The sequence below is a fragment of the Grus americana genome, chromosome 1 (genome assembly GCF_028858705.1).
Source record: "Grus americana isolate bGruAme1 chromosome 1, bGruAme1.mat, whole genome shotgun sequence".
Taxonomy (NCBI): domain Eukaryota; kingdom Metazoa; phylum Chordata; class Aves; order Gruiformes; family Gruidae; genus Grus; species Grus americana.
The window spans coordinates 121,139,656-121,160,413 of NC_072852.1; the positions used below are offsets into that span (position 1 = coordinate 121,139,656).

Consider the following 20,758-nt stretch of genomic DNA (forward strand, 5'->3'; position numbering starts at 1 on the left):
TCATTGCTGAAGCGCTCCCCGGACCCCCCTGGAAGCAGCAGATGTCAGAGCATGGCTCGCTCCAGATTAGCTTCACCCAGCACAAACGAGGAAAAAAGCAGCAGCCACCAGCCTCAGAGATTCTCTTTGCAGGCCCTTCAGAGGAACACAAAGGATCTGTTCTGCCTATCCTCTGAAACCATTAGCACTATTTCAGCTTAGAAAGCTCGGTGGTTCGCATGCAAAAGGCGTACACGATAAGAAGGCAGCAGAGCACCAAGCAGCAGTACTGGTCTATTTCCCAGCACAACCACTCACTGGAATGCATTTCTGATGGCTCTGTGTCTGCTAAGGACTTCAATATATAGCATTACTAGCTAATTTTGAACCATCAAATGCTTTATTATACACAAAATAATCCAAAAAGCCAATTTTGCCAAGACAAAAAGACATAAAAGAATCTAAATTAATCAAATTATATTTAAGAGTCGCCCTGAGGTTCTGTTATACAGTTTTCGCCTCCCACTGCTCTAAATCTGAAGTATCACATGCACAAATCAACATGAAGTCATTCATGAGTTAAGATGACAAGCAAGACTGAATAATAATGGTTAGCATAATTTTTTGAGCAAAAATCTCTTTGCCTGTTTTATCACCAACATTCAATGGGAGTAATAATTCACCTTGCAGCTGTGCGAGACTTTTGGAATCACACTGAATAAAAGCAGTAACATGATGGAAAATGAAATTCTCAAGGTTTACGCTCCAAAATTCTACCACCATCTCACCATCTGTGCACCATCCTCCAGTGCACAAGCCATCTTTGTGGCACTCAAAGTCAGCTCGTGTAGCAGCAGCATCAGCATCACATAGTTTTATGCTAATAAAAGAGAGCATCTGTGGGCCCAGAAGTTAAGCAGAGCTGTTCCATGCTACATAATCTTAACTAAGCCTAAGAGGAAATTTTGCATACCAGAGCACTTACTTTGTCACTGAACTGATGCTATTTGTGGTGCTAGGCATCTTTCCTAAAACCAATTCCATAATTCTCTCTTCTGCAGCTGAAGGCATGGCTACCTCTTCTGGTGGGACCTCAGTTACAACATCAGCTACACGTTCCACTGCAAACACATCATAAAAAAACAGTGTTAATGTAGATAGCTAGAAATAGAATCACAGAATCATAGAATGGTTTGGGTTGGAAGGGACCTTAAAGATCACGTAGTTCCAACCCCCGTGCCATGGGCAGGGAGACCCTCCACTAAAAAAAACCCTCAAATGCAGGAATTTGCTTCTAGAATGAGATGTGGCACTGAACATATTATTGGAGTGTGACAAAAAATGGATTGCAAATGAGTAGGTAGCACTTGCAATATAGAGGAAGCGGCTACTGAATGACAAGTAAGATGTAGCCAACATCTCTTATGGAAGCGTAATTTCTTACTTTTCCAACCTATTACTAAGGGGTCAGTTGACTAGGCATCATGAAATTTCCTACTAGAACTTCCCTTAAAGGAAGGTAAGGCCCTGAAAAAAAGCCCCTTTCAAGAATAATCCTTCAGGTAGACAGAGGAAGGTATCTCCTCTTGAGAGGGAGGATACTTTCTCTCCTTTTCCTTCTTGCAGAAAGCTAGGCAGGTGTCTCATAACCACTATCCTGTGCTTCTCTGGGCCTCTATTACTACAACGGTCAGAGGAGAATGTGAGTAATCTAAGCGTAGGTGCTGCAACATTTAACATAGACAAAGACCTCAGAGGTAATTAATGAAGCTTGTAAATCATCTGCTTTAGTGATCTAACTAAAAACCACACTCTTGCCTCTGTGCTACTTTGTAGGCCTTTCCGAGAAGGCATCAATACAGACATATGAAGGGATATGTGCTTAGTGTTTTCTTAAGTGTTGGTTTACCTGCAGAATCTTTCTCTTCAACGACAACAAGAGGTGTTTCTGCTTTAGCTGTTTTGGGCTTTCGTCCCCGCCTGGCCTTCCTCCTTGAGTCTGTAGTGGCACTGGTGGCATCACAAGTCACTGGCTGATCCACAGGGGAAGCCTCTGCCACCTTCTCTGCAACAGCCTCATTTTGGCTGGCTTGGGGGGCACCTTTAGCTTGTTCCAGGTGACTCAGCAAGTGCTCTGGGTGGATGGGAAAGAACAAGAGAGTAAGAAGGAAAGAAACTGTCATGAAATACTCAAAGGGATAGATCCAGCTGAAGCCCATCTATCGGGTCAACCTCACTTAGCAGAGACTCACATAAAATTATTTCAAAAACAGTCACAATACCTTCCCTAAATAGAAGCATACACTCTATTAAACATTGAAACTATTACTTAGAGGGACTGAATTTTTTAAGAGATTTGTTAGGTGTCATTGGAAAAAGTCTGCACCCCCTGAAAATGGGTACATTTTTCCAAATGCCCAAGTTATTTAGCAGCCTAAGTCCCCTTTTCAAAAATGATTCATCAAATGGTCAGAGCTCTTAAATATTCTAAGCTCTTTTGAAAACTGCATAAAATTACTGCAAATGAAATACAGGAAAAAAAATTATTTCATTACCTTTACTAAACCTGTGCCATAAATACCACACAGACAATATCACTAACATTATGCACTGCTCATGCATATCCCCATCCTTGATATTCCTAACATTCCTATGTCATCTTCTAGACCACAGCTCTATTTCTTCATCACAGTTGTGTGCTCAGAGACTGACCACTGCCATATCCAAAATATCACTGTTTTACCTTCCCTGTGACCCTTTTTCTTCAAGGAACACAAAAATTAAAACCTTTATCTTACTGCATCATGGACAGGGTATGGCTTCCCAGTGTCTTGCTCTGGAAAAGCAGAAGTCCTTTGATGCTTCTCAGTACTCTCCCATGAATTTCTAGTACTTCTTACCTGTCAGCAGCTGAGGCTCCTGGAAAGCAGATGAACACACTTTACATGTCCACTGGCTGGACTCTGCTTCTGCAGCTCCACTGCCTTCTGGAGTGTTCACTAAATTACAACAAGAAGAAACAGTGAAAAACTTTGAAAATGGGAAGGCAGTAAATCCCTGTAGCTTTGTTTATCTTGCAATACCTCCCTGAGTATCACAAGTTACGCTTTAAGCAGTAAGAGGCCCACAGGGGCAGGTGGGACCACTTCAGGATTTTCCAAACACCAACACTTGAAACATCAGAACAGATGAGAAGTCCAAACAGAAACTAAATGATGCCAGGAGAGAGTTATCAGTGGTCTTGTAAAGCCTTGAGGGTTCCTTTATCACTTTGTAAAGAACTGTGATTATCAAAGGCACAATGTAAAATGATTCCTAGCACCTTCAAAACCAGGGCTACCAGTCTCCTTCTGGGTCTGCTGAGGACAGAAGCAGGAGTAGCATCCTTGCTCTCTTGCAGAGTAAGAATATTTGGATTAACGGAAGTAAGGGTGGGTCAATGAAAACCTGTTTTTGAGTGGTTTCATTAATTAGATGTTCCATGAAATCATTATAATCATGTTTTAATTAACATATCAGCTCACACCAGATAAAGAAAATAAAGAAGAAATTAAAGGGAAAATGGAACTGGAATGAAAAAAAAAGGAAAACAGTTACCCTGTTTACAGTCCATTGTCTTTGAGTCCTTGGATGATATGTCTGCATTTGTCAAAAGGATCTGATAAATCTGGATTGGTTCAGAGATATTTTTGGTACACACAAAGCTGAACATTTCAGAGTTTACAAGACCCTCCCAGAGGAGGAGTATGACACAGAAATTAGGTTAAGTGAATGGCAGCACAGGAGATTCAAACTGTACTTCAGTTTCTGCCACAGATTTCCCGTATGATTGTTAGCAAGTCAGTTAATCTCTCCCTGCCTGAGAACCCCATCTGTAATGGGATGATAAACTTACTTCCTCCTTTTCACTGTTGGCTCTTAAACCGAAATAAAAGATTCACTGAGGCAGAGGTTGTTCCCTACTACAAATTACATTCAATGTTCTACACTATAGAGATATGATCTCATCCATGCTGTAACAAATAAATAAAAAATGACTAGACAATTCAGCAACAGAAATTCCTTCTTCACAGGCTACGTACAGAACTTCTTATCTTGAAAGCCAAAATCTAGGAGGCCAAAACCAGCAAACCTAATGCCAAGATTCTGCATAACTTTAAAAAAGAAAAGTCAGATTGGTAAGCAACATGTAAGCTACTGTATCTGTCTCATGAAGTTGCAGGCTAGTAAAACTGAAGTCTGTCTTGGAAAATTGTCCCTGACTCTGCACTTCCCTTGCTCCTTAGCTGCCTCGAGCAGTAAACCTAGAAACCCTAGCTGTGCACTGGTTTGCCAGGAAGAGTCAGGTCCTGTTTAGGTTCCCACTTCTTCAGGCTTCCATGGCAGCTCTGGGGCAACCCGCTTTACTTGGAAGCACAGATCTGTCAGTTGGCAACAGCTTTGTACGACTTGAGGCAAATAGTCAGAATCAAGAGAGGCGTGTTTTGTTCTGAAAACACCAAAACACTACCTCAGTGGGAACACCTTAGGGTTCCCAAAGTATAATAGGCAGCATTTTGTTTCTACTGAAGTTGGACTTTCAAACTGCAGGATGAAGGATGTAGGAGGAGCTGTTCAAATTCTTCATAGTTCTCCCCACCCCCCTCTCTGAAAAATCAGTGATGCCAAACTGAAAGAGAACTGCCCAGTCAACTTCACATTTTAGCGGTGACAATATCCAAATTAAATGAATGGATCTTCTAATGAATTGCTCTGTATACATCTGCAACAACTCTCCTCCTCCTGGCTACTTTTAGTAGGCAAAATTTAGCAAAGTAACCTTTGCAAAGAACAGACCCAGAATGGTTGTCTTTTCATCCTGATCTTCACACTACATACTCTGAGTTTACTTTTGGACATGGCAATTTGTGTTAAGTGGATTCTTAATATCATTGTTCCCCTTATCAGAGATTATGGGGGGGAGGAGGGGCATTGCTTCCTAATCAACCTTGGGGACTGAGTTCCTATGACACCACTAGTTATTTCCTGAGCCATATGTTCTTTGCCAAGAGTGTCTGTATTGCTTACAAGTTTATCTAAACTTGAGTTCCTGTAACCAAGTACAGTCTGAACTCTAATAGGCTTCTGGTATTATTGTAATTTGGGGATGGCCAGTGTTCTTGTCATTTCCAAGCAGCACAGTTCTTACATTCACTCACAGACTCATGTTTTCTTCTAGAACCTCATCACTTGAGCTATCACACTTTGCACAGAGAGTCTAAAGATTTCATTTGGAATTGCCCCCACCTCAATACTAATCTCCTCCAAAGACAGAAGCAGTTGTGTTTTTCATGAAAATCATCTGCTTAAAGGTTTATCAGCCCCTCTGTCACTTTTTAATCTGCATATGTATTTTAAGGACCATGCCCATAAAAAAATAAAAAGAAAAATCCAGACTTTCAAATCCTCTCTAAATTAATATTTGCTAAAAATTATATAACCATAATATCTGCATAGAAGTGGTACACCTAACAGCTCTTTAGATCCAGGTCCTGTCTCCCTTAAAAATACTGTAGTTTTGCATACCTGCTGGATCAGCTGCTGGTACGCTGGATTTCTTCGTTTTTTTATGGGGGAAGACAGCAGACGAAGGTTTTGAAGAGATTTTATTTCCCTCTTTATCAGAATCCATCACTACCAAGCACATATCTGTGAAGAGGAAAAATAGTTCTTTTACTTTCCAGATCCTTTGACTCTCTTGCTCTGTGCTAAGGGCAGTAACCAGGGTCAGAAAGTTTTACCCTATAGCAGGCCTGCAAAAAACATTCTCATGTAAAATCCTAACCAGGACATTCTTATGCCTGAATCTCATACAATCTGCCTTTCGTGTTCTGGAGTGTATAGCAAAAGTGCTGAACAGAGAAAGCAGGACGTACCTAAACAATATTTTTAAACACCCCTATGCACACAAAAATACATTAACAGGTTAAACCAAAGAAGAAAAAGATGAAACCTCTCAGTTAATACCAAATGGAAACATCTTAGAATTCAGAAACCTGTTAACGGCATTGATTCAGCTGTGGCACTTAAGACTCTGCATACCATCAACATCAGGCATACAGCACACTGCTAGCAATGGCCTCTCCCCTAGTCATTTGTCACCCCAAATTATACTCAGCGTAGCAATAATACCATTGGAGTACTCCCAATGCAAGATCAGAAAGAAAAAGCCCTTGCAATGCTAAAGGATCATGCCTTTTAGCTGTAGAAATGCAAAAGTAGAAGAGAACGAAGGGGCAGAGGAACAAAAGACTTCTGGCAATTCTAATTCAGATTCTAAAAAAATCTGCTGCCTTTCTTTGCCAATGCACAAGCAATCATGTGGAAAGGCAGTTCACTCTTGAGCTTATTCTAGTGGGTCCCGCGTAAGGCTGCATAAGATAGAAGTAGTTTTTTAGAACTGTATAACAGTTCTGAGCAAATACAAAACATTTTCACTACAACTGAAAAAAGAATGGCTTCCTTAGCAAATCTGCATGTATGTTTAGACTTACACTGACACTTAGGTTCTTCTGCTCCTCTACCCAAAGATGTTTTTGATGCAGCCACCAGTTCTTTAGTTAAGAACTATTTATCCAGTTTGTTCACTCTGAAGAGGCTGAATCATCAACTAGGCCATCCATTTTCAAATACTCAGATATATCATGGTGAAGAATCTATGCCTTCTTCTTGTTGGACAACCATGTATGCAGGTTAGCCTGACTCTAAAGGCTAACAACTTCAGGGTCAGAGCCTATTTGATAAACAGCACTGTCAACTACAACAGTAGGGGAACTATTGGTCCCTATCAGGACTGGGCCCTTAGGAAGGAAAAAAGGCCCCCACACATACCATTGGCAATACTAGTGACCTGCTTCAGCACTGGCTTTTCCATTTTTTTGGCGTAAAAAGCTGCATACCACACTCGCAGCTCAGTTCCTGGTGGGATGTCCCGGGAGGTGGTGAAGTAAATATCATTGTCATGCTGGAAGGCAGTTAAGTTTTGATGCTCATATTCAGTGGCTGGTCGCACCATCATCATCCAGTTGCAATCATCTTCATTTGAGGTGTCAAAATATACCAAGGGCCCATCCTTCTGGAATACCTGCCAAGCAAAATATGCATATAATAAACCCCTAGCAAATAATACAAAGTTAAGAAGGATTTTTATTTTCTGCTTTTGGAATTGCTTCCATTCAACGTACATCAGAGACAAAGCAAGCCTCAACACTTGCAGTAAGTCAGAGACAGATTGGGAGACAGGCAGGATGGGAACAAACAGAACTTCTATCCTAAGAATTCTTGCTATAGCCACCAGTTTCTCACAAAATTTGAATGAGTGAATACAGGAGAACGGAGGGGAATCCAAACAGCACGCTGTGAAACACCCATCAGCCCAAAGTCACACTTCTAAATCCTTACTTCTGAGTTAGTGTCGTGGTTTAACCCAGCCGGCAGCTAAAACAACCACACAGCCGTTTGCTCACTGCCCACACACACAATGGGATGTGGGAGAGAATCGAAAAGGAAAAAAAGGGTAAAAGTCGTGGTTGAGATAAAGACAGTTTAATAGGTCAGAAAAGGAAGACAATAATAATAATAATACAAAACAAGTGATGCGCAGCACAATTGCTCACTAGCCAAAGCCGATGCTCAGCTAGTTCCTGAGCTGTGCTGCCTCCCGGCCAACCCCCCAGTTATATACGGAGGATGATGTCATATGGTATGGAATATCCCTTTGGCCAGTCTGGGACAGCTGCCCTGGCTGTGTCCCCTCCCAGCTTCTTGGGTGCCCCCCCCCTTCTCATTGGCAGGCCAGTATGAGAAGCTGAAAAGTCCTTGACTGCTGGGTAACGACTAAAACATCAGTGTGTTATCAACATTATTCTCCTCCTAAATCCAAAACACAGCACTATACCCGCTGCTAGGAAGAAAATTAATTCTATCCCAGCTGAAGCCAGGACAGTTACTAAAACGTACGACTGAATTCAATTTTTACCATAGCATTTTTCCTACCAAAACTTGTCAAGAGAAGAATAAAACAAATGCAAGACAGAAAAAAAAATTTATTCTGCATGTTCCATAAAACTAATGCATATGTCATTCAGTAAGCAAATACAATCAAAGTGAAGAGACTCATGAAAACAACTGAAATGAACTGCCATAATCATCGTCCCTCTTGTATCATCAAATGCAGAAGGTGAAAGACAAGCAGTTTTGCTGACTGTATCCGAGCCCTATGTCCTATAAGAATGTTCACTTCAAACATGCAGAAGGAGCCTTTAGTTTGGTCTTCTGTATTTTGCCCAGAGAATGCTTGTTTAGGTAGTCCGTTATAGGGCGTGCCTAAAATATGTCCTAAATAACCCCCCTACATACATTTTTTTTCCATAGTGGTAGATAGCATAAGATCATCATGGGTAAAACTGACTCTGTTATTGCTTTTCATGTGCCATGTCTTACCTTCAGGGGAAAAACTGATTCTTTTTCCAGCTTGGCAACTCTCTTGGATTCAAATGGGCCAAACTGGGTACGTTTCACTAGCTGAGTCAGAGCAAATACTCCTTCAGTCCCATCTTCCAATTGTCTTATCTCCAAATTAGAAGGCAGAGATGATCTAAGAATTGAAGAGAGAATCGAGAAAAAAAACCAATTACACATGAGACAAAACTGCAGAAATCCATGGAAGAAAGAAGTCAGTGTCTATTTCTGCAATCTCTGGTGGCAGAAAACTTTTTTTTCTGATTTCTATGAGGATTTATAAATAAACAGAGGAGAACAACTACCAGCAGTGGAGGAGGGCTAAGTCAGTGATTACCTGAGAGAGCTGAACCCATGTAAGTCCAGGGACCTGACAGGCTGCACCTGAGGGTGCTGATAGAGCAGTCCAACACTATAATGAGACTACTCTCTATCATCTTGGAAAGATCATGAGCATCAGAGGAGGTGTCTGATGACTGCAGAAAGACAAATGTTGCACTCATCTTCAAAAAAGGCCAAAAGTATGATACAAGGAACTACAGGTTGGTCAGCCTCACTTCAGTCTCTGGGAAAATAATGGAACAAGGCGTTTCAGGAGGCACATGAGGTGAAGGTGACTGGAAACAATCACCATGGATTGATTAAGGGCAACTCATGCCTGACAAACTGTTTGCCTTCCAGTATAAAATGATCAGGTTTGCAGATGAAGGAAGAGCAGTGGATGTAATTTCCCTTGATTTTAGCAAGGCTTTCACCAGTATTTATGATGATACTTTGTATCCAAGTTGGGATGCTATGGCCTGACTGGGTACACAACTACTACAGTAAATAACTTGTTGGATGGTCAAGCTTAGAGAGTCATAGTCAATGGCTCTTACTCTACCTGGAGGCCGTAACAACTGGGGTAGAGCAGAGGTCTGTGCTGGTACCTGTCCTGTTTAACACCTTTATCAATGATCTAGATGGGGCAATGGAGTGCACTCCCATTCAGTTTGCAGATCACAGTAACTAAGGGGCACGGTCAATATGTCTGAGGGCAGGAATGCCCTTCAGAGGGACCTGGATAGCCTGGAAAGATACACCGACAGGAACCATATGAAATTCCAAGGACAAATGCAAAGTCCTGCACCTGGGAAGGAAGAAGCCCTGGTGATGGTACTGGCTCGGGGAAAGACCCTAGGGGTGGTGGTAGGCAGCAAGCTGGACATGAGGCCATAGCATGTCCCAGCAGCAAAGAAGGCCAAATGCATCCTGAATAGTATGAACAGGAGCAGCTAACAGATTGAGGCATGTGACTGTCCCCCTCTGCTCTGCACTTGCTATATCCCATCTACCTATTGCCTCCTGTTTTGGGCCCCAAATACAAGGCAACCCTGTTTTTTCAGCTCTGTGCTAACAGATGAAAAGCTGAAAATAATCAGACAGGCTACTGACTACTCTATAGAAGTTGAGACTGGCAGATCCATTGTCCTGTCTAGATGAAGAGAAATACAACAAGACTGCAATCTTAGTGATAAGCAAATGAATTGAAAAATGCTTTCAGTTTTAACAGAATATGCAAAGTTAGAGAAAGTGAAGTTCAGGAAATGTTTAACACTTCTTTTCTAACCATAAAGCATCCATTTTATCTTTTCAGTAGGACAGAAGAAGCAATGATTGTGTGGTTAAGCAACTAGACTGTTTTTTAAGAGATACATATCCAGTTTGTGGTTAAACTTGCCCTCAACCTCAGACAACTCACTCTCTCTGCTACTGTCCCCCAGATGTAAAATAAAGGCTACAATTATATTTCTTCTTTCCCTTTCTTATTTTACCTGTTTCCAGCTGTAAACTCTTCAGAAAAATAAATACATTTTTCTGTTACACAGCCATTTTTAAACTCTGCTTTCGAATCCACTATCCAGCAGCCAACACTTCCACTAGGGAACACTTATACATCTGCATGTCAAAAAAGGCGGAAAACCAGTGCATGCACCATATTTGCAAACGTTCGCAGTTGGAATATCTGGACAGTATGGTAATTCTCTACCGTACAAATAAATAAGAGCATTAAATTGCAAGGCAAAAAAAGAAAAAAAGATAAAAAGATAAAAGGTAAGAAATAATAGTTTAATTTGTCATTGAATCTGCTTAGTGTGAGCTAGAGGCTTACTGCACTGCCCAGTTTCCGTGTATAAGAAAAGCACTTCCATCACCAGTTTCAATTATTCCTATGGGCATTTTGAAATTACCCTCAAGAACAAAGCACCTCTGGTGTCAGGGCTGTTAAGACAGAAGTCCCTATTAACACTTGCTGCAGGAGTTCATCCATGGCAGGTTTCCAGACACAGGTGCCTGGCAGGAGCTGCAGGGAGCTTCCTTTCCTGGGAAGGCCCGGAAAAATGGCTACGGCTTGTGCACACGTGCAGCCAATGTACACTGTGGGACACCAAGAGCACTCTGCCCAGGCAGAGAGGGGTCATGGCACGCGCATGGCAGACCCATCACATTCAACATTTGTTACAAAATCCTGGGAATACACAGTGTGGCCTACACAGCCAGACTTGCTGCCCACGTGCCTATGTTTTCTGTCCATGACTTCCCAAGAACAAATACGGAAGCCCTAATTACATTATATAAAACATGAAGCCATTTGAACTTTCTCCCCTTTTTGGATACTGTATCTTCACGGTAGTTGTTTCTTTTCCTTCGCCTTATGTTTTACACCTTAATATGAATCTTGCTGACAATGCCTGACTGCCTTTCTCTGTAAAAATCACTACTCAGTGTTGTTTTCTTCCAATGAGATTTAGTCTATTTGTTTCTTCTGGCAAGCATGAATGTTTCCGCAGTGCTGTCACAGATTTTCTGACAGAACATTACCCTGTATCATTTGTAAAGACTCACAATAATAACAACTTGTTTTGCTTCTCAGTGGAGGAACTACAGAGGTTATACTAAGCAGGAGGACACAACCATTCATATGAATGAGAAACCCTCACATACTTTTCTGAAATTAATACAGTACATCTGAGGAGGGGAAAAAGTTGCAGGTACTCGACCAAAACAGAAGTCATCACTCCATCTGGCACTATCTGCCTTTTTGCCAGAAACCTCAGCAAAAAGAACCCCAAGTCCTGATGAGCAGCAAGTTATTTTTTTGCTTCAACTCAGTAGAGCACTTAAGTGTGTGCATCAATTTTTCTATTTAATCAAGGCCATGTGCTTTCCACAGATTGGGACTTCACTTTTAAGCTGTCAGCATGACACCCATTAAACAGCAAATATGCTTTAAAGAACAAACATGAGTCTTGAGTTAGTCAGAATGAACACAAACGTTCCTTACCTTGCCCTGCTCAATACAAAGGAGTCTTTGACTGTCACCACTGGGCCCAGTTCAGGACACTCTGAATCATGGTACTGCCCACAGTCCTCGCACCCTGCAAGGAAGCAGACAGCATACAGAAAGGTTGATGGAAAACACTTTTGTAAGAAACATCAAGAGCCAAACACGAAATCTAGCACCAAGCAAAATCATACATACAAAGGCAGAAGTTTATTTATATTGCTTAAAAGAACATGTATAATTGAACATCAAGTTGACAGCTGGCACCTGTGTAGGTGAGATAACACACTGTGATCGATACTATCAGAAGACAATTGTTGAAATTATCTCTCAAAGGAAAATAATTGTCTTACATCCACAGTAAATACTCTGCTTAAAGATGGCACTATTCTTCAGATAAAGTGCCATAAAATTTAGCAGCTAACGAACACCACATTACTACCTTCATCAGAACCCAGGCTTTTAGAAACAGCTTGGGTAGCATGGTCTTTTTACAATAGGAGGCATAAGCCCAGAACCAGCAGCAGAACTAGCACATGGCCTCAGCAGGGCACGAGCGTGCCGTGGGAGCCCAGATCTGCCTGGAGCCATGCCTGGCCTGCTCACGCTCCTCACCTACAGCGCAGGACAGATACCTCCAAGATACCTTCTGGTGCCTTTCCAAACAAGTCAGCAGGCTGTGCAATACACTTTGGACACTTCTTAATTCACTGTCAGCTCACCTAAATTAACTTCTAGTTTAAGTGGCTGTAAATTACCCAGAACTGAATGGTTCCTAAGAAACAATTTTCAGATCAGGATAATTTGAGGCTTTCTAAAATAAACCAACTTAACAGGATTTCAAATGCATATACATTGCTTCACTGTGAAAAATAGCTGTCAAACTGCCCTGCCTGGTCAGCTGCTGACACAGCTTAAGAAATCATTGCACAGAGGTTATATTCCTATAGTGCAATTTCCATCTGAGCTCCACGCTCACAAGGGCAAGTCAAGTAACCCTAGTAAGGATACAAAGTAAAGGGTGGTTACACCTTGTTTGGGAAGAGAACAAGACAAAAGCCATGTCATTCCAGGCTATGTTCCCTCTGGTAAAGCTACTCTGTGCTCCTAACTGGAAAACTCTCCTTCCCAGTATTTGTCCCAGTGAACTAACAAAAGGATTTCTTCTAAGATGTGGAAAAGGGATCCCAAACTACAATGCACGGCTCCACTTTGTTTCTTCTTCTGGCAACAAAACCAGTTTAGCAGTGAAAATCTACATACATCTGACAAACGGCAGTACCAGCTCGTGCAACCCCCAAGCCCAGCCGTTGCATCCTGTACAGCTGTTTGTGCTGACTTCTGGTGAACCAAGGAACAAAACAGCCAGCTTTTCCCATCAGTTTATTTTTCAGCTGAATGAATTTCCCAGTCCAGTTTGCTGTACAGCACCAGACAGCTGTATCAGAGCAAAGGATCAGCGGGCAAGTGCTATCTACACAGCACCAGCATCAAAACTAAGCCTACAGCCAAATGGCATCCCCTGTCCCACACTGTTTACCGTACCACCACCCCCTTTAGGTGTGCCTGTAGCTCACACCATGCTTAATATAACTGAAATAATCTGGGCTAAATATAAATTTCCAAAACCAGAGTGGGCGGCAGAACCACAGAGGAATGTGTAAACCAGACTGCTGAAAAGAACTGGATTATCGTCCACAAAGGGTTGTCATAACCAATGGGGACAGGAAGGAGTAGCTGAGGCAACAGCTTCTTAAACTGGCTTTGCTGCCAAAGGAAATGAAGCAGTCATTCCCCTTATCTTTTGACTGCACCTAGGGACCCCTCACTTCTGCAAAGATAGCCACTGCACAGGTTCAACAAGGTGCAGACAGCACTGTCCGAACCTACATGCAGGAATAAGCTGTGCATTTCTCTCACTTATTTGCAGATGAACGATCAAAGCAGGGGGAATATAGTGCCACTGTGTAGCGTGTCTCTCAAAATCTAAGGGATGCCTTAGAGCAGACATTCTCCAAGGCTGTTACACTTAACCATATGTGACATTTTCAAGAGATTATGGCCACAGGAGAAATACAAAACTAAGCATGGGGATAAATGGTAAAATAAGCTGGGGGGGAGTATATTCACAGACTTCTATAAAAATATTCCAAAACTCTTTCATGCCTATGAAATATATATTCAATTATGTTAACTGTGGGAGCGTACAATATCGTTTATAACAACTCACTTTTTCAGAACATATGCAATCCCCACGTCCCATGGGAAAAACTTACAGAGAGCACAAAGAAAGCTCAAGAAATTCAATGACCACAGCCTCCACCAGAAAGGGAAAAATCATGTTGTGTGACACCTTCTATCTGTGCAATTAGGGAACGGTATCACACCCCCATCCTTGTTGCTATCCACCAGGGTCTTTTTATGAAGGGGAAAGATAAGGAAACTTCATCACTGGTATCTGCAACTCAATAATAATGCCTATTGAGTCAACACCATTTTTGAAGGAACCCTGGTGAATCTGCAGTGGAGGGAAAAGTGCAACTTACTTTCTGATATAGTTGCCATAAGGTTAATGTGCAGCTGTGGAGCCATCGGGGTAAAAGACTGTGGATGCATACCACCAAAGACATATGCTCCATTCTGCTCTTCCTAGATCAGATCCACAATATCTGGGCCCTCTCTACTCATACAAGTAGGTAAGCGCACTCTACATCTCTGAGCTTTTTTCCAATGTAACACTAGAGCCTGCATGTCCAGGCTGGTGACAAAGGAGAGGCTGCAGGGCTAGTATGCCACTGAGAAACAAGCCTACTAGCCAAGCTCCATCAAGCAGGGGACACAGCCCACCATGCTCCCTGGGCACACCACCACTGCAGCCTCGCTTCCTGCACTGTGATCCCATGAGTCCAGATCCCAGGTCACGGAGGCCACTCTGGCACACAGGGTTGCGTAGAAGGCAGATCACAAAGCCAAGCTGCACAAAGTGCAGGCATAACCGCAGAGGCACAAGAAAACACAGTGAATGCCATGAGTGAGGCTCATCAGGGCAGTTGATGCATCTCAAACCGGGCTTGTCCAGAAAGAACAAGCCTGCATCCTCCTCCTGTGGAGATTCAGATCTTCAACTCAGGCTAGAGGTCAGAGTTCCCCACAGACACCTCTGGTTGCCAAAGCTGGCTATATAAATGAATGTATATATACTAGTGTTAGGCCTTCAATCTCACTGACTTCAACCATGAAAAAGCTGTTCTGCTAACTCACATTCAGAGGTCTCTGTGTGTGTTTGCCAACAAAACCAGGAGAATGTGTACGGTTAAAATGAGCAACCTTCTTGCCACTCCTCCATATGCTGTTTGAGCTTCCTTTACATAAATACTTTTCTAAACAAAACTTAGTCTGTTTTAGTCTTTAATTTCAAACATTCTGGGTAGACAAGTCACATCATGAGAAACAGATAATTTTTGATTCCAATACTTACAAATAAACATAGTCTCATCACTTCCATCTTCAGCCATTTTTTAAACCTGCTAAAATAGAAAAGATGAAGTTAGTTCTGAATGACTTTTACCTTCCATATTACATCTCTTTATGGAGTAATGATGCTGACTGACCCAGAGCATACCCAATCACATCAATGGAAAGTTAAAGAAATTCAAGTTGCTAAAAAACCCCCAGTGACTGCTGTATCATTACACATGTTGCTGAAATCACTACCAAGAAACCTAAATGTCTGTAGATTCATAGGCATTTCTCTCTGAGGTGATGCTGTCTCACGCAGCTCCCTATCCCTCCTCTCGCCAACCTCCAGCCATTCCTGCGTGTCCCTGCACCCCCTGCTCTAAGCTCCTTTGGATCCTCAGAACAAGCGGGGCCAGAGGACTAATCCAGGTCAGCAACAACCACTGCAGAAACAAGGCCCATCTGGTTCAGTGCAACAATTTATTGAACAGTAGCTTAAAAAATTATCTCTGAAGGGCAGATTACTTATTTAATAAGCACAATAATCTTAAGAACCTGAAACCTGCAGATACGATCACAGATTTGTTCCAAAGGCAAAGGTATACTGTGGTAACAAGCATCAGAAAACCTGGGAAAACAAATCCCGTCTCTGTCACTGATCTTCCATGAAATGGTAACTCACCAATTTGCTTTCACTGGTAACATAAGGATAATCTATATTCACTTTTATAAATCAGTTTTGGCAGTATGTATTAAAAACCTGCATAAATACTATTTATTGCTCCTCAATGATGTCTAGACAATCTAAATTATGGTTGGCAAATAGTGTGTGATTACGTATGGCTAAGATGACGACACAAGCAGGATCTAGAAGACAGTTTTCCCTTTTCTAACTATGAAAAGGCCTTCCTCTCCATTTTTTGAATGCTCCAGTGAGAGGCAGAGCAACACAAAGATCATGACCCAAGTCTAGGAAAGAATGAGGCTGCAGAAACAGCAAGTACATTGGTCATGGAGAAAACAGGAAGGAGTAAGAGACTGAACCCGTGAGAGGGAGGAGGACAGGAGGAGAGGAAACATGAACAAAGACACACTAAGCTAGCAGAGCCCTGTTTGAAAAAAAGATAAAGCATTTGCTACTACAACAACAAAAGCCAAGGACATGCACAGGTGCAGCCATTACTCCGGATCAGTGTAGGAGCAGGAGTCCCCGTTATGAGTTTACTCTTGAACACTGATGCATATGCTCTGCCTGGCTGGGCCATGGAAACATGCCTCAGGCTGGAGCCTGGAGCAACAGCTACTTCTGCACAGGTACTGGCTCCACTGACTTCTCAGCAGCAGCGCAGCACCTGTCCCACACAACCCCTTTCACTGTTTCAGGAAGGACTCCATAGTTGCACCAAGGCTCCTGCTAATGCCACGACGGCACCTGGGCATGCCAGGGAGCAATGTCTGTCTGATACACAGCTGCCAGCTGCGCCCATGCTCCGTTCCACCTCAAGCCTCCACCAGAAACTGCAAACAGGCTCCTTCACCAATCTGTAGGCTACTCCCAATTAGCAAAAGACAGTCAACTGCCACACGGATATACGCTGGGTGGAAAGCCAGCATGTTGACTGACAAGAATACAAAGCGACACCTGGTTGCTGGGGCTCTTGGTCAGGGCAGGAGGGATCCTGCTGCTCAGTTACCTCCTCAGCTTAAGGAGGATTTTGGTCACCAAGTCTGGGCAGCCTGGCATTCCCCCAAGGCCCGTCCCAAGCACTGCCCTCCCCAGCTCCACCGAATGTCAACAGCACAATCGCCCCTAACACCTGCTTCCCCAGTAAGGGGCCAGCACTGCCCATCTGTGGCACAAGCTAGGCCTTCCCTGACTACAGCCCTTCAGGGACTAAACTCATAAAATAAAACACTTAAACATTTACACAAAAGCCCAATGCTGAGCATGAGCAGCAATTCAGGGAATTTCCCGAAAGCTCTTTTCCTGAAAGCACTGTAAACAACGCAACAGGTACTTAGGGAAACTCAGAGTATAACCATGCGAAACAAGCCGCAGAAAGTGATTTGTAGGTTAATGTCAAAAATGGTTTGCTTTGTTTTTTAACCAAGATGTTTTCTGGATGCTCTATGCTATTTCAAGGGGCGTATGTCTAGCTATTTTTAGATAGCTTGTGTCCTGACAAGACTTTAATCCTAAATATGGCTGCATTAACAAATACTCTTTTTGGTCAATGGTTCAGATACGCAGAGGGGACGGTGCAGCAAGACCAGCAATAGTGCAGTGTGACCTGCTCATCAAAGGCATTCGCCTTCTAGGACTTTGCTGCGTCACGTTCTTCACAAACAGCAGACTGATGACTTGCGGCATTACAGAAGCAGCAATGTCAGTCTTGTTCTAGGGGCCGTCAGATAAGAATAGCAACAAAGGGGCAGAGAAATCACAGTAGCATAAATGTTGTTCAAGGTGATGAGGAAAAAGTGGAAAAACTGCTTTTTGTAGCAATTACTTTAATTTTCCACATTGTAAAATTTCTGATTCGTCATCTGTCTTTCCTATGCTCAGCACAATGAGCTGCTATGCTCTGAAATAAACAGGAACGCGTAATGTATTATGTATCAAATAAACTCACACCTCAACAAATGGGTGCCAAAAAGAGGACTACCTTGCATTAGTATTTGCACCTTGCTACAAATTCCTGTGTGGTGTTCCCCCCCCCACCCCCTTCTTACAGAAAGCATAGGAAAGGAAGAACTGCACCAAAGTGGGTTTAACAATTCTGCTTTGCAAACACATACTACTTCTCACCCATAGATTTTAAAACTCCTCACAAATCTCAACTGTATTTCCTAAGAGTTTTTTGAAATAAATGACATTATGCCACCCACTCCAGGTGGTAAACTGAGTCACAAAGTGCCACACTAGCTCACGTGATGGCACTGAAGACAGACTTCAGAGTTTTTTACCCTCATCTGCTGTTGCTCTAGGCCATGTCTGGTTTTTTCTTTTCAAGCATTTGTATCAGAAAAATATTCCATTAAGTCACTCATCCTACCGCACATAATTATGTTCTTCTCTTGCAGAGATAATCAAAGCTTCTGGGAATTCCAGATATTTTTATATAAAACAGAGAACAATGATTAAGCAGCGAATAATCAGGTGAAAAGCTACACAAAAGAAATTAGACTACAAGTACAAGCCCTAACTCTAACTGCAGTAAAAGAGCAGAAAACCAGAATTTTCTGCTTGTATAATTAACTGAGCGATTTTGTCCCCGAGAGCAGAGTACGCAGCTAAGCACACAAACTCCGGCTGCAACATGGGCCTCTGAGCACTCTGAAACTCGAGGGAACCCAAATGAAGACACTGAGGGGCTGCAAAGTCACAGGTATCTGCTTGCAGAGCATGACTTGCAGTGTTAGCATCAGGGAACCACTCCAGCCATAAGCTATCAAAAAATGTAAGACCTGGTGTCAAACTATACCGTCCCCTAGTAAACCACTGAATAAAGAAATCAGGCTCCAGTGGTAATTTTGATCTCACAAACAGATTTAAAAAACAGGTAAGAATTAAAAAAATGAACCAAATCAATCTGAATTTCATGACCAACATAGTAAAGTTTCTTCTTTCTTCAGCTTTTCATTAAAATTCTATAATGGACTTCTACTAGTGTAACTAACTTGAAAACACAAGCGGATGGCCTCTGGAAAAACGTGTGCAAGCAGAATGCACTTAAAAATACCCTTTGTTTTCTTCATGATGTAAGTCTAATTTGTTCACACTACTGCTCAAAGTCATTGGAAACTATCTGGCAGAATATCTGGTAAACTACAGTGAGGCCTCATATTTCTGAGTAACTATGACTGCTGTACCAGTTACTGTTGAGAAGGGGAACTATTTCGGTACCAGTCAGAGGGGGCACAGATGAATAAAGTGGGTGTTGAGTTCATGCCACCAGCCCTCTACAACGTTTCCTGTGATCACGTTCACCCTGCCTGGGGTGAATGAGATAATAGGCAACATCTGTTTAATGAACGTGAGCAGAAAACAAACATGTTGCAGAAAAACCGTGTGTATGAAGCACTGCAGACTGGGGCTTTCCTCCTTTCCTCTTGGAAACAACACACCGCACCTTATTCCAGAAGGCAGGCACCTAGAGACCCAGGGCAGGGCAAGGGCAAAGCCGCCAGCCAGCGGATCATTCGTCCGCCCCGTCTCCGGTAAGGGCCGGTTCCCATACTCGGTTACCAGACCTGCCTCCTCTTCCTCCCACCCTCTTCCATTTGTATCCCGCCCCCACACCTGGAAGCAGCCCCCCCAACACCCCCCGCGGGGAATTCGTGCCCCGCCGAGGCGCTCCTCGCTCCCGCAGACAGCGGCTCGGCAGCTGCCGGCACAGGCCGCCCCGCGGCGACCGCAGCCCCTCGCCCGGGCTGGCGGCGGGGAAACGCCGCTGCCGGCGGCACCAGCCCCAACAGGGCCGTTTCCCTCGCAGGCCCCGCGCACTCCCCGGACCAACGGCTTTACCGGCCGAGCGCTGCCTGTGGAGACAGACCACCCCCCACCCCGCCGCCGTTACACAGCCCCAGAGGATCGGCCCCGAGCCGCCGCCGCGAGGGCTGCCCCAGCCGGCCTGACACACCGCCCCGGCGGGGCCGGAGCCCGGCAGCCCGGCGAGGCGCAGCCCAGCGGCGAGCCTGGAGCCTCCCGACGCCGCGGGGTGTGTGTGTGTGTGTGTGTGTGTATGTGTGCGGAGGGGGGTATGAGGCCTCGGCGCGGCCCCACGCCGCTGCGGGCACGACCGGCGCTCTGAGCGCTGGGACCGCGCCGCACCCGCCAGGAGCCCGGCGGGCGGCGGGGCCCGGCCTGGGATCCGGGAGCGGCTCCGCCGGGTTTTGCTTCGGACCCGCCTCGCCCCCCTCCCTACTGCCCTCCCTCCGCGCGCCGCGGCGCGGCCGCTGTAACAAAGAACAGGCGGCATGGAGGAGGAGGCGGCGGAGGAGGAGGCGGCGGCGCCGCAGCCGCCGCCGCCCCGGGAGCCCTCGCCGCCGCCCCCGCCTCGGCCCCGCGCGCGCTGGGGAGCGGCGGGGCGGCGAGAGGAGGCGCGGCGGGCCGGGCCGCGCGGGCTGGGCGTGGGGCGGCGGGGCGTGGGTCCCGCGTGGAGGGTCCCGCGCGTGGGCCGGGGGGGGCGGCGGGCGGGAGCGCGGGGAACCGGCGTTACCTGCCTGGGGAATGGCCAGACCCGGATCGGATCCGGACTCCGGGTTCCGATCCGCTCCGGAAACCACGCGCCACCGGAAGCCGGCGCGGCCGGCCGCAAAGCACGGCGGGAAGCGTAGTCCACCCGCGGCGGGGAGGGCCGCGCGGCCCCGGCCACGGCGAGAGCCGCCGCCGTTAGCGGGAGGAGGCGGCGGTTCTGCCCGGCGCCCTCATCGCCCTGGCTCGCCCCTGTGAGGGCAGCGATCCGCCCGGCGGCGGCCGGCCCTTCAGCACCG

General features: G+C 44.7%; 1 protein-coding gene across 11 annotated transcripts in view; it reads right to left on the reverse strand.

Annotated features, from left to right (window-relative positions):
• The window catches only part of PRDM15 (PR/SET domain 15), a 39,944-nt gene extending 19,396 nt beyond the window's left edge, over positions 1-20,548 (reverse strand). For 4 of the 11 annotated variants that reach the window (XM_054831385.1, XM_054831375.1, XM_054831355.1 and 1 more), the window contains exons 1-8: positions 15,282-16,062; positions 11,804-11,897; positions 8,461-8,614; positions 6,850-7,102; positions 5,545-5,667; positions 2,880-2,978; positions 1,889-2,113; positions 965-1,100 (exon numbers count right to left, since the gene is read on the reverse strand). In XM_054831385.1, coding sequence (XP_054687360.1) covers positions 965-1,100; positions 1,889-2,113; positions 2,880-2,978; positions 5,545-5,667; positions 6,850-7,102; positions 8,461-8,614; positions 11,804-11,897; positions 15,282-15,318 — 1,121 coding nt within the window. In that variant the 5' untranslated portion in view covers positions 15,319-16,062. Of the gene's footprint in view, positions 1-964; positions 1,101-1,888; positions 2,114-2,879; positions 2,979-5,544; positions 5,668-6,849; positions 7,103-8,460; positions 8,615-11,803; positions 11,898-15,281; positions 16,063-20,484 lie in introns of those variants that run through there. The other 7 variants (XM_054831394.1, XM_054831346.1, XM_054831326.1 and 4 more) reach the window with 7 other exon arrangements.
• Between the last annotated feature and the right edge of the window lie 210 nt (positions 20,549-20,758).